Here is a 15,099-nt window from a genome sequence, read left to right on the forward strand (position 1 = left end):
GGGTCCGGGGGCAAGCTTCCCCGGGAAGATTTATTTTTAAATATTGAAGTTAAAAGCATCAATCTGGTGCACTTTGAGAGCGAAATGAAGAGATCTATGGATACATCTCTCAACACCCATATGAAACAGAAATGTAAACAGATTTACTTTTTCTTGATGGATATTTTACAAATCACCCTTTTAAACTTTATTCTTGTTTTACTGTCATATAGTATTTCATACCTGTTTTTCATTTATTCTCTTATTTTTTTATAACTATAATGATCATATAAACGTGTGCCTCGGAAATAATTATTTACATTAATGGTGACCAAAACATTTGAGACCCACTGAGATAACACTGAGAGAGTCCTTTAGCTCTCAGTCTGACAGGAGAGGACTCTCCTCCACTTTGTTGTTGAAAAAACTCCTTATATCCGTTAGCGTAGCTCGCTAGCACCAGAAGCTAACAACAACGATCTCCAGTACCGGTGCGCTCTCTCTCTCTCACGCGCACACAAAATGGCTCGTTCCACACACACACACAGAGCCGAGCTTTAATGAAACAGAGACCCAGACGTAATAGTACTGTACTGCATCATATTATTTTCGAATCAATAATTTTTCAAATTATGATTTTTATTTTATTTTTTATTTTTAATTTATTTTATTTTTTTATAACCATTTTTCCTCCTGGTCTCTCGCGCCCACCCTGGCATGCCTCTGCGCCCACCAGGGGGGGCGCGCCCCCCACTTTGAGAACCACTGGATTAGGCCAACCGGCTAACTCAAACATATCCAGGTTAGGTTGAACCAGCTTCGTAGTACAGGCCTCTGGACTGCTCTCAGTAGATAATAATAATAAAGAGGTCTTGCTTGCTACCTAATCTCGTCTGGACAGACACCGCAGTAAATTGTTAATCTTTTTGCACTTGTTTCTAACTTTGTCAATATGTATACCCGGTTAGTTCGTCCAACAGAACTCCAAGAAATCTGACCACCTTAACTTGTCCAACCACTTGACTATATAACTGCATGTGTACTACCTTACCTTAAAGGTCCCCTGTCATGCAAAATGCACTTTTTTATGTTTTTTATATATAAATATGTGTCCCCGGTGTATCAGTAAACTCACAGAATGTCCGAAAATAAAACCCTATCTCTATTCCTCCTTACCCACATCTCTAATTCAGTCAGACAACTCACGTGTTTCTTTAACATTTTTATTAGAAGCAGAATATAGTTGAGTTTGGCGACTAGGCTCGGGCATCATCACTCCATAGATTTACATAGCACGATGAGTGATGATCAAATAACTAACCCCGAGCCTACAGGTGGAAGCTGGGGTGGTGGTGGGGCAGGCAAGCAGCAGCGACGTAAAGGTACCTGCGGCAATAGCAGCAGCAAGCAATGCATGGAGAGAGAACTGGCAGGTTAAATAGAGTGACATATTAAGGAGACTCTGTTTGATTGGTTTCAGAGTGGCAAAGGGCGTTATGAATGAATGCAGCATAAGTGCTCGAGTTGACTGCCTGAACTAGCTCGCAGGCTTCGCCCCATTTCAGTCAGACAACTCACGTGTTTCTTTAACATGTTTATTAGAAGCAGCATATAGTTGAGTTTGACGACTAGGCTCGGGCATCATCACTCCATAGATATACATAGCACGATGAGTGATGATCAAATAACTAACCCCGAGCCTACAGGTGGAAGCTGGGGTGGTGGTGGGGCAGGCAAGCAGCAGCGACGTAAAGGTAGCTGCGGCAATAGCAGCAGCAAGCAATGCATGGAGAGAGAACTGGCAGGTTAAATAGAGTGAAATATTAAGGAGACTCTGTTTGATTGGTTTCAGAGTGGCAAGGGGTGTTATGAATGAATGCAGCATAAGTGCTCGAGTTGACTGCCTGAACTAGCTCGCAGGCTTCGCCCCATTTCAGTCAGACAACTCACGTGTTTCTTTAACATGTTTATTAGAAGCAGCATATAGTTGAGTTTGGCGACTAGGCTCGGGCATCATCACTCCATAGATATACATAGCACGATGAGTGATGATCAAATAACTAACCCCCAAAACTGCGTGGAGATTAGATACTATCCCCCAAACTGCGTAGCCCGAGCCTAACGCTGGTGATGTAAATATGATAAGTAGAGTGCCTGGCGAACTGCCATGTGGCCATTCCCCCTAAGCACAGGCTTTAAGGGGAATATATTACCTAGCGAGACTGCTATGTGAAGGCCCGGGAACACCCAGAAAGCCATCCCCCTTAAGCCCAGCGGCTTTAATGGGAATATACTACCTAATGACTGCTATGTGAAGGCCCAGGAACAGCCCCTGAAGAGCCATTCCCCCCCAGCACAGCGGCTTTGAGGAGAATATACTACCTATATATGCTACCTAATGAAACTGCTATGTGTAGGCCCGGGAACGCCCCGAAAAGCCATCCCGCTTAAGCACAGCGGCTTTAAGGGGAATATACTACCTAGTGACTGCTATGTGAAGGCCCGGGAACGCCCCGAAAGCCATCCCGCTTAAGCACAGCGGCTTTAAGGGGAATATACTACCTAGTGACTGCTATGTGAAGGCCCGGGAACGCCCCGAAAGCCATCCCCCTTAAGCCCGGCGGCTTTAAGGGGAATATACTACCTAATGACTGCTTTGTGAAGGCCCGGGTACAGCCCCTGAAAAGCCATCCCCCCCCCAGCACAGCGGCTTTAAGGGGGAATATACTACCAATATAAGCTACATGATGAAACTGCTATGTGAAGGCCCGGGAACGCCCCGAAAAGCCATCCCCCCCCCCAGCACATGCAGCTATGAGGGGAATATACTATAATGAAATAAATATAATCTAACCCAGCAACCACCTGGTGTGCAATAACAGAATCCAACAGATATACATCTTTGAAGGTTTACTCATTCATCGAGTAATGCAAGAGTTCATGGTTGTTTGTGCTGAAGGGATCTCATTCCTGTGAAGCATGATATACCGCTGGTGGGCAGAAGATGACCAACAGCCCAGGATACTCAGGGTTGAGGTAGGCGGAGAGCTGCGGTTGTGGCTGTGCCGATTCTTAAACAGTGGGAATAGCGATCTGGGGGCAGGTCGCAGCTTAGGCAGAGATCACGCAGCTTGAAGGAGAACCCTCGTCGTTGGGTTTGCCGCCATCGAATAAACATGGGTGCCGACCCATGTGTCGGATGGCAATGGTGCGAGAAGTTCAGCATGGAAGATAAAGGATAAAGAAACAGTGTTAGTTTTAGCAATGATTATTCCGGGTTCCGTGACTCCCCAAACAGAACTGTCAGACATTGAATGTTTCAAAACAATGTGTATATTTGATCCACAAAGTTAATTCAGTGAGGGCGAGATTATGCTGAGGATTAAAAGGTGAGAGGTCTGTGTATATTCGCCACCTGAGAAACCCATAGAAAGCTGTAACAACTGCATCTGACGTTTATCAATGTATAGTGAAACCCCTTTGCCTGAACTTATACCTTAACCTTTGCACAGGTGCAAAGTTAAGAGGCAGTCTTATCATTGCGTGGAGGACGTGCCTTGGCCCTTGAGGAGCAAATGAATGAACTCTAGCTTGGCTTTATACTTAGCACTGGAAGATGCAGGATTTGAAGAAAATACAATTAATGCATGAACAACTATTATATCTATTGCATAAGTACACAGAGGAGGTTGGGACAGAAGAAGATAAAGTACCAAGCTGAATTGTATGCTTTGAATCATACTCTTGGTTGGAGGCAGAATATGGGAACTCCTTGAGGGGCTTGACGTGTAGATCCAGAGTCATTTGGTTGAACGAAGGGTATGGCAAGCTGGTGGGGCAAACCACTCATTGTGAAATCCCCCGAACCAGCAGAAGGCGCAGCATCTGTAAGTAACTAGAGAGGATCTGAAGACACCCCAAGGTCATTAAAAAAGAATGAACATAACATTCCAATCGTCGCAGAGGGGCTAAGGACCAAGATCCGAGCAATGACCATCTCTAAGATTGCATTCATGACGAATAGTCCGCGTCTTTACACCAGACGCAAGTGTATTACATCGTTTCATCTGCAGAAGGTTGGGTTTGCATCACCCAGACAACCTCAAACGGACTATGAACTGTAAAATAAAGTCATGTACGGAGATGCTTTCGACAATGCAGGACATTAATTAAGCGGATAAAATGCAGATCCCGCAATTTCTACAGTAGCCTGCATCATAGCGCATTGGCAGTTATTCTCATACTGCTGTTAATCTGGAGAGTATCAACAGACTCTGCGGCCAGCGCATGGATTATAAATCAGACGACGTGTATTAAGAACATAACACATAAAATGAGACTTTATGCAGTGAGGAGGTTTCACCGATGACAGGTGGCTCTGATGAGATTGTACCACTGCCTTTCTCTGTACACAGGGGACCAGTGAGGTAAGCAGTCACCAGAATGAATGCATGACCCTATAGGTTACTGGATGTTGCACAGCATAGATAGCAAAACAAGCGATGACGCGCAAATAGTTTGTTTCCCATGTTTTGATGCGGACTACGTCACACCAGCAATGACCGCTCTGGAGTTTACTTACGAGCGACTCGAGACCACCTCTTTTAGGCGGAGCTGCAACAAGTCCTCCAACTAATACGACCAAATAGGTCGATTGTTTTCCTTGTTTTCCGACCCATTAATACGACCCAGAGCAGCGTTTTCAATCAACGCGTTTTAAATCAACGGGAGGCGGCGTAATGACGTACAACGTCCTCGACAACTTCTGTTAAAAACCATCGTTTTTCAGACACGTACACTCTTCAAAAATCACGGCTGTCTGTCGTAGAACAAAACGTGATCCGTCTCTTAAATTTGTGTCGACCACAGACCTTATTTCAAGCTATTTTCCCAAATCCTATGGAGAAATCTCATTGGTTCTGAGGCGAGGGAACCGGAAGTGGTAAAATGCTAACTCACCGGGGTTTTGGAGTCGTTACTGCATCACTGACAACATCCATTTATTTCCCAGACAAGCTAATAAACGTGAGTAGTCAGATATCAAAAATATATTCATTTTGGGATATGTATTATGTTGTTTTATTTTGTCGTCTAGCATAGTGACAAAGATTACTATGTTTACCTAGGAATAATGATAGCAAAGCTAAATTAGCCAAAAGTAGAATCAGCTAACGTTAACGTGAGCATGGAAGTTATGTGATCCATCGGTTCATGCGGTTGATCCAAATGTTATCACACGTCACATTCTTTATAACTATATTAAATACTATTTATCTATTAAGTGAAGAGTGACCAGGGGTGTAATACTGCCGGAACACCGCTCCGGCACCTAAAACGGGGATGGTTGTTAGCATCTGGTGCTAGCTAGCTATGATAACGGATAGGCTAAGAGGCTAATGTACCTAATGTAATGTTTACACAGTTAACTTTAGTCTAAGTTATCTCAGTGGGTCTGAAACAGTTTGGTCACCATATATGGAAACACATATTTCCAAGGCACACTTTTATATTATTGTAATGTTCCACAATAGGAGTCGGAAATTCAAGTTCTTAGGTTCAATAGCTCCTTTGGTAGTATACAAATACAGGTTCATAGGTCACAGGTTGCAGGTCGCAGGTTCAACGTCACACATCACCCTAAAAAAAATCGAATGAATCTAAAACATCGATGAAATGTTTACAATTCATACTATTGGACATACAACAAATGCATAAAAAAAAAAAACAGTAAATAGTTAAATATGCACAAAGATACATTTAAAAAAAGTATTATTCTTATCTTTTTTTTTTATTATTGAAATGTATACAGTTAAGTTTCATATGGGTGTTGACAGATGTATCCATAGATTTAGTTAATTTTGCCCTCAAAGTGCACAAGATTGATGCATTTAACTTCCCGGGGGCCTCCGGACCCCCCTAGAGGACATGAAGTCCACCCCCACTTAAAACATATTCACATGGATAGGATACTAAATAAATGTGCACACTTTTTATATAGTAACCTTTGTACCTCAGCCAGCAGGAGGGAGTTAGTTTATAAAGGTCCTTCACTGATCACTTAACTATCACGCAGCTGTGTGCAGCATTTAATGTAAGAATCACACATTTATTCAATAATGCAGACTTAATAAATGACCATTCTTTGCTGATTCTGGCTGGAGTGTTAATTGACAGTAGTTACATAAGCTTCAAAACGAGCCACAACTGCGCCTGCACACATGCAGAACTTATAGAATTAGCAATACACCCCTGGTAATGATGATTTTAGTATTATTTTCTGTGATGATGGAGCATCAACTTTTGGATCAACCAGATATTGACAGATTAGGGTTGTCCATAACAGTCACTTTAAACATGTGACTGACTCTGTATAACATTGTTTTCCTTACTCTTGTGATTTTTGTTCATCCTATCTAAAAGATAAAAAAAACATGAGTTCATTGTTTTAACAAGATTTCTCACGATATAATAAAATACATGAATCCTGTAAACATTTGTAGTATAGTATTCTTATTTTTGGTATTCCCTGACATTATATGTGTTTCTGTTACAGATGCCTACTCAAAAAGTGTGCCAGACATGCAGGCAAAGCATAGGAGTAGCAAGTAAAAAATGCAAACAATGTGGTGCCATCCAACCCTACAAAGAGAAACTCTCCAAGCAAAAAGAAAAGGTTGCACAGGAGTGGAAGGCCACGCAAAAGAAAAACCACAGTGTCAACAAAGTGTATGACTCGACACATTTACTGGTAAGCTTTTTTCTCTTGCAGATGTCAGTTATCATAAAAAAGTGTGTAAATAATCCCTGATCTTAATCTTTTTATACAAATAGTTAAATTACTTAATTGATTTATACTTTCCAACAGTCGCCCTCATTTACTTTTTAAAAATAATCCTAATTTCTTAATTAAGTTTATGTGAGAAGTACAGACTAGTGCACGATTACTGCACTTTAGGCTTGGGCGGTATTACGGTATACCAGGGTATTTCGAAATACCGTCGGTATGATTTTCAATACCGTGACTTCACAGACTGTGCGCCAAATCACAGATGCGTTTCATTCTATTACACTGACACAGAGTTTTGACAGGGACGACATTGATTGTAATGCACAGCACGCGCCAGCAGAGGGCAGGGGAGGGCAGTCCGTCTTTCCCGCTCTCAGAGCTCAGCACAGAGCTGAGCTGAGCAAGATGGCGGCAGCATTTGCCGGCCCCGAACTCGGACAACTAGTAAAAAAGAAAACTGCCTCTGCGCCTGTTTGGGACTATTTTGGGTTTACTCGTCGCCAGTGACTTCATCCAGCACAACGAGAGACAGAGGCACTTCTTTGGGAATGTTTAAGACGGGGTGAGTGAGTGTTGACATTTTTTAATCCTATGCAACTGGTTGATGGTTTTGTAGTCGAGGTCGGACGGTTTTAAAAACGAAAGCATTTACGTGCTAAACATTCACGCGAGTAATCCAATGAATCAAATGGAAATAAGGTTTTTAACACATGCACGGAATAATATTGCCAAACTAGTTAGTGAATATAGCAAACTTTATTCAATAAGTCAAGTATTTACTCCCGGAAAATGTTTATGTATGATGATATATTGTTAACTTAGCTCACTATGGAAACAACGTCGGACATCTACAAACGCGTCCTGTATTCGATCTCAAAATGTGCCATTTGCACAATGTGTCATGTATGCAGCCCTTGTTTTGCACTTGCGCGCACGTCGCGGCACTTTGCGAGCGTCTACCGGCTCGGGCTGCATTTTACAGCGAACATATAATATACCGTTCGAAACATCTATTTGCCGCCGAACGCCACCTCACTCAAGTCGACCCAAGTCATACCGTCAGTGGCGGCTGGTGGAAAATATATTTGGTGGGGCTGTTGATATAGTGAGTAAAAAAAATGTTTTGGGGAGAAATTACCCCTTAAATTGGGACTGATACCGTCATATACCGTATACCACGGTATGATGTCAGCAAGGTATGACGGTATGAAAAAAATTATACCGCCCATGCCTAATGCACTTCATGTAATGTGTTAAGCAAAATTGTTGTCACCGTTGTATTTAAATCTGTAAAGGCATAACACATTTTTTCGAACTGATGTTAGATAGTGTTTGTACTTGCAGGTACCCAGTTTTAGTAAAACATTATTTCTTAACCAGAAGTAACATAGTTCAGGCCAGTGGTAATTCCTAGAATCAGAGCTTCAATGTACATGTTTTGCTAATTATATCTTACAAAAAAACCTGCATTTTGGTGTTTTATATTTTATTTTGGAACTTCATAGTATGGAAAACACATAATTATATGACTATGGTTTCCAAAAGTAAAATAAATGAAATATCATATACATTTTTGAATAAATGGTAAAACCAAGAATGTCACAGAATCAAAACCAGCCCATATTAATATAGTGCTTGAAAGACAATCAAGACCTGGAAAGAGTTAGTATTAATAAAGAGGCCCTTAAAAGCACTTTCATTAAGCTTACCAGAGTCTCTGACTTTGAGCCGTGTTCGAACAGTCATTTCAAAATTCCCCTGTAACACCAGCTTTACATCTGAAGTGCTGTTAATGCAGAACTTTGAACCTGAAATGATATAGGTTATAGCTTGCTGACATGTTTCAAAGCTAAATGTAGCTTATTCAGATATCTGAATGTGAGAGTTAAATGGACCCATATCAGGGATGCCAGAAACTGACCATGATCAAAATCGGACAGCCCTGGCGAATATTAATCGATTATTCGCCGCCGAATTGAAACTAAGCCAGGAAAAAAAAGAAAAACATAAATAATAATACAAATATATATAAATAAAATCGAATTTTAAAAATAATTTTCGATTATGGAGACTTTAAAGAATATTCGAAAAATAGAATAATCGCTGGCATCCCTAACCCATATAAAAAGAACTATGCCCATGTAAAAAAAACTCAAAGTGAACCCGAGCTCGATAAACTTCTTTTTTTTTTACAGTTCTTTTTTAGGGGCTCACCTAAAAGGGGTCTAAAATCACACCTGGTTAATTGTGGGGTGCCTTCCTCAATGTGCACACGTATCACATCAGTGCATTTTTCACTTATGCAAAATAAATGGAGTTATAATGGCTTTAGGTGTGTGATGATGTTTAGAGCTGTTGTGTACATAATATTTCTTGTTTTTTTGTGTCCATTGTGTTCCAGCTCCACAAATGGAAAATGTTAGATCGGCGTCCCATCCTCCTTCTTGCCAAGAGAGGCACAAATGGTTTTGCGGCCGATTGCATCTGTCCATGGCAAATCGAGACAGAAGATGGTAACAATGCACTTGTTACCATAAAGAGGATTTACGAAAGCCTTATTAATGGTAAAGTATACAAATCTGCATGCTATATTTCAGCAATGTATCTGTTAACATTTTTTGTAAATTAGTTGCTCAGTTATCTGGTTTTAAATGTAAAAAAAAAATGTGAATCACTGTTTACCAAGTAGTAAAAATATGTCGTTATGTCTTGTTTTGTCAATTAAAGGGCCCATGTCATGCTTTTCTGGTTATTACCCGTCCCCTTGTGTGTTATGAAGCTTTTCCTGCATGTAAACGGTCTGCAGAGTCACAAACCCTCAAAGTACACCCTGTAGCGAGTAAAACTCTAACACAGAAAATACCTGTCTATGCTGCTCTTTTTCAAAAAAAAATCTTCCTGAGTATAGTGACGTAACGGGCATAGTGACGTACCGGCTCACACACACTCACTCAGCCTTATCTTTTCTCAGCCGAGGCTCCGTGGATCTCCTCACGCACACACGCACTCACACTCACAGCCTGGATGTGAGTGTGTGTGTGTGTGTGCGCTCAGGCTGAGTTCCTCGCTGTCTCGCAGACCCCACGCAGCAACCAGGAAACAACACCAGTAATCCAGCTCACACTGTCCGCTCCTCGAGCCTCAAAGGGCGGAGCAGCGAGCCCCCCAACGTCCCGCCAACACGGCACCCAGACCCCACGCAGCATTCTCATCTGTTTGTCCTTACTGGTGTCATTTCCTGGTTGCTAACAAACGCCATTGTAACACAGAATCACTGATGTTCCGCTGTTTCATTTTTAGCTGTAATTACTCAGATTATAAATGTATATGGCGGATTATACTTGGTCATTTATTCACCATGCGTCTACTTTTTTTTCTTCTCAATAGTGACTTTGGCAGTTGAACCTGAGGGCCCTTGTACCACACAGGCAGAAATGGCCGCAGACCCAGGATCAGACTTGTCTGTACCTCTTACCACCGAGACTGACACTGAGTTCACTCTCTTCCTCACTCCTGTGTCCTCCGGCCTGACTCCTGCTCTCTCCTCCGAGCTGACTCCTGCTCTCTCCTCCGGCCTGACTCCTGCTCTCTCCTCCGGCCTGACTCCTGCTCTCTCCTCCGGCCTGACTCCTGCTCTCTCCTCCGGCCTGACTCCTGCTCTCTCCTCCGGGCTGACTCCTGCTCTCTCCTCCGGGCTGACTCCTGCTCTCTCCTCCGGGCTGACTCCTGCTCTCTCCTCCGGCCTGACTCCTGCTCTCTCCTCCGGGCTGACTCCTGCTCTCTCCTCCGGGCTGACTCCTGCTCTCTCCTCCGGGCTGACTCCTGCTCTCTCCTCCGGGCTGACTCCTGCTCTCTCCTCCGGCCTGACTCCTGCTCTCTCCTCCGGCCTGACTCCTGCTCTCTCCTCCGGCCTGACTCCTGCTCTCTCCTCCGGGCTGACTCCTGCTCTCTCCTCCGGGCTGACTCCTGCTCTCTCCTCCGGGCTGACTCCTGCTCTCTCCTCCGGCCTGACTCCTGCTCTCTCCTCCGGCCTGACTCCTGCTCTCTCCTCCGGCCTGACTCCTGCTCTCTCCTCCGGCCTGACTCCTGCTCTCTCCTCCGGCCCGACTCCTGCTCTCTCCTCCGGCCCGACTCCTGCTCTCTCCTCCGGGCTGACTCCTGCTCTCTCCTCAGTGTCTTCCTCACAGAAAAGAAGACCAACGAGGAATAAAGTGGCAATTAATGGTATGTGCGGGTTAATTAGTAATTATCTTATTTACATCGACTGAAACTGTGTTTGATTTTGCACATTGAATTAGTTAAAGAGAGAGAAAACAATCATCGGTACAATTAGAATACACCACCTTTTGTTTTGTTTAAGACTTTGCAGTATCAAAAGTCTCAGTGCCATTTTGAACAGTTTAATTGAGCACAATGTGATGTTAGGCAATGTTTAGGAGGTTATTGCTGAACTTCAACTTATTACCATCTTTTAATTCCTTGCAGAATGTCCCATTCATCAAGGGTCAGACACTTTCCCCTACAAAAAACTACTGAGGGAACGAATCAGGGAGGTTTGTTTAGAAAATATTTTTAAATAAATAAACAATGACAATAATGTTTCCGTGGAACCAAGTCTTATCTTATTGGATTTTCGTATACTTTGTTTAAAAGGACTGTTTCAGTCTTAAGCATGACTGCTAATGTAAATATTGAAATTACAGTAACAATAATTTATTATTAATTTAAGGTTGAGGTACTTGTGTAATGCTTCATGTCACATTAATGCATCATGTCCAGCCATTTATTTGTATATTACATTTTTTCTTGTAATCCTTTGTAGGTGAATTCCTATTCTTGGCAGTACAAATATTTTTTTAAATAATAATAGTATTCCAAAATATTAAACTGATGGGGAAAATGCTATTGACTATGTTACAGTCCTTCATATGTTTGAGTTAATCGTACCTACTATTATTTCAAATTATCATTTGATTTCACTGGACTTTTTGTATTTACATGTATGACATTTGAAAAAAATGAAGTTTACCTAAAATCTGTGTTTCTTTACTCAGGGCCATACCGAGGTGTTGGTGCAGTGGCAGTCTTGCTCTGGATGGTATGTATCTAATCTGAAGTTTCCTTCAGTGTAGCTGATGGGTCTGGCAGAACAGGGGCCACAAAGTAGTCTTACCAACCAACTTCATCAACCCTGAGATCACTAACTTAAACATTTTGGGTTCCTCAGCAGTAAATTGAATTTAGTTGATCACATGGGGGTGGGGAGCCATGTCATCAATGGCTCTATCAGACGTTTGCGCCATAAAGTAAGACATCCAAGTTCTCTGCCCTTCGTCATTCAGACATCGCGCCCTAGAAACGCTGTCTGATTGTAACACATAAGCAGGGAAGTAGCCTACATTGAAATAGAAATTAAAATATACAATAGAGTTTATCATTGATCAATATCACTAAAGGTTAAATGATTGATATGTGAGGCTGGATGGTATTTGATCTCTTTTGTAATTACTGACTTGTTACATTTGTTCTTAACAATTATACTATAAGTATAGTTAGTAGTAATAAGTAGTATTATTTCTGTGTGCAGTCTTGCAGGCAGTTGTCTAAGTTTAGTGCTGTATGTTTGGGCATTGATAAGACAGCAAATTCAAAGAATTGGTCAAATGAAACATTGACTTTGAAATAAAAAATGTACCTTGTATTATATATGATGTACGTGTTATATATAAATATATACATTATACTGCACTTTCATCATGATATTTTTGAGTGACTTAGTATATCTTCTCATTTGAAATAGCATTGTCAACATACTGTAGAACTACATATTCCAAAAGGTTATACTTTTTGCTGTGTCAGTATTGTCATACTGATATTCTGTACAAACTGTGAAGTCCACTGAGACAAATGTAACATTTGTGATATTGGGCTATATAAATAAACATTGATTGATTGATTGATTGACTGTTTCTGTTTTACAGTGGGGCGAAGTGGAAAAATTCCTGGGAGCCAAAGGAAAACTTTTCCAGTTAAATATGGCTGACTTTTTTTTTTCTACTTTGGAGTAATAAAATACATATAAAAAAAACATCTATGTAAGTGTTGTGCCTATTTGTGTTCTTATGTTATCAGTGAGCTGAAGCCAAGACAAATACAAATATGTTTTAAGTGTATCCATACAAACTCATTCTCTAAAACTGTCATGATTGGTCTGTTGTGAATGACACCCATGAGGAAAAAGGTCTTATACATTATATCACATCGGCAGGGCTGTGATGTGATGAGGCCCTCACGAGCATCGACGGGGGGGTGGTGTGTAAACCCTGGACACACCAAGCCGATTACAGCTAGTGGAGCCTCGCAGCAGAAACTGTGGCGCGCTCAATTGCGCCGCATTTGCGCATCAGATGAGGCTCCCTCCACAAGATGAGGGCGAGAGGCAGACGCAGTCTGTGTGATCGGCGTGTATGGAGGGGCGGGCCTGCACATCGGCATATCACAGACTGGTGCATACATTGTACAGGCGGCAATTTGAAATGGAACGCAGCCCACACACGGCAGACAAACCCAAACACTTTTGGAACACGCCACCTCCAGACACATTAACATGCACTCCCCTAACTTTCCCCTAATCTGACATTGTATTTCATTCCATAACATATAAATATACTGTTCACCCATGTGAAACACACACACTGAAACCAAAATAATTTACAAACATGTAAAAATCTTTCATATGCGATGGAAACTTCTGAAGCAATGGAAACAGGAGTCAGAGAGACACGAGGAGAGCAGGAACTTTGATGGCAAACTGATGGTTTATTCACAAGACATGTTGTGTGCCACGAATTGACACAAAAGATGCCAAACCAATTCTGAAGATCTCTACCCCAGACCCATATTTAGCTAGTTCTGAGAGAAGAATCAACATTGTGCATAACAAGATAAAACCAACACCTCTATCAGCTGACGCCAATAGGCAGGAAAAGGGAGACAAAACACTGAGAGCACAGTAGCCAAGGCTACAGGTGCCTGTGCTCAGTCAGGACAAGACCTGGGGGGTATACCACGAAACTGGTTCAACCTAACCTGGATATGTTTGAGTTAGCCGGTTGGCCTAATCCAAAACATACGCCCTCTCGCTAAACGGCACTACGACACGGGTTATCAAGTGGATCGCTCAAGCCAGCCGTGTCCTATCTAGTTAGGTACGCGTTCACATAAAAGGGGTAGTATTTGGAGCATTCGACCAATCACAAACATGGAGAAGCGTACTGACAGCGCAGCGCGTATACTTCCTGAATGAAAAGTCAACTATATAATTAGACAAATATGAAGACTTTAAACATCCATGACTCAAACACTTTATCCAGGATAAAAGCCACATAGCTGCACCTGCAAGGTGAACACAGCTGGTAAAAGAAAAAGTGTTTGAATGCGTACATTAACAGGTTTATGATATGCCCCGTCTAAGACACGATCTGACTTTAATTACATTTGACTCGAGTGTTTCGTAATGTGTTGCTTAAAATAATACTTTTGCATACAGTATGTGACACTGTAAGTGTTGCACGGCCAGATACGGCTCAGCTGACTCAGATAAGGAGATATATGATACATTATGATGTGATGCCGCGGACTGTACTGTTACTTTGATCCAGTTACTTATGTTGTGGCAGATATTTAATTAAGCTTTCTTAACGCTAATGTTATAATAGTCGGATTGCTCTGAAGATGGGAGGTGATATTCTATTAATGTTCACATTCACACGTGAACACGTTTGGTTCTATGCAAACTCAGTAATATCCATTGTGATACAGTTATAAGGCCTTCACAAGAGACTGTCAGTGGAGATTAAAGGGGATCAGGAGCTCACGTCTTCTCAGAGTCCTTGGTATCTGGCTTGATGATTGTCTCACATTTCTAAACTTCATGTCAATAACCTGCTTAAAAAGCTGAGGGTTAGGCTAGGTTTCTTCTACAGGAACAAGTCCTGTTTCTCTGCTTGAGGCCAGGAAAAGGCTAGTCACTGTGACCTTTTGACCTGTGCTGGACTATGGTGATTTGATCTATATGAATGCACCTGCCAATTGCCTGGTCAAGTTAGATGCTGCGTATCACAGTGCACTGAGATTTGTGACAAACTGTAAAGCATTAACCCATCACTGTACCCTGTATGCAAGGGCTGGTTTGCTTTCACTAACTGTACGGAGGCTCAGTCACTGGTACATTTTTATATACAAAGCCATGTTAGGGAAACTTCCATCTTATATCTGCTCCCTGATCTCACGGAAAATTGTAAGTGGCTACTGCCTGAGATCGAATGCTGTGG

The 15,099-nt window shown here is 42.0% G+C and overlaps 1 protein-coding gene across 1 annotated transcript; it reads left to right on the forward strand.

Annotated features, from left to right (window-relative positions):
- Positions 1–1,244: 1,244 nt before the first annotated feature.
- LOC307034716 (uncharacterized protein) lies at positions 1,245–14,721 on the forward strand. Its single transcript, XM_079673594.1, has 7 exons — positions 1,245–5,004; positions 6,533–6,727; positions 9,168–9,330; positions 10,154–10,990; positions 11,252–11,319; positions 11,821–11,864; positions 12,748–14,721. Exons 1-7 carry the CDS (start codon positions 4,927–4,929, stop codon positions 12,797–12,799), a joined length of 1,437 nt encoding a protein of 478 aa, XP_079529720.1. The 5' UTR covers positions 1,245–4,926; the 3' UTR covers positions 12,800–14,721.
- The last annotated feature ends 378 nt before the right edge of the window (positions 14,722–15,099 follow it).

Source organism: Notothenia rossii (assembly GCF_949606895.1).
Source record: "Notothenia rossii genome assembly, chromosome: 4".
Classification (NCBI taxonomy): Eukaryota; Metazoa; Chordata; class Actinopteri; order Perciformes; family Nototheniidae; genus Notothenia; species Notothenia rossii.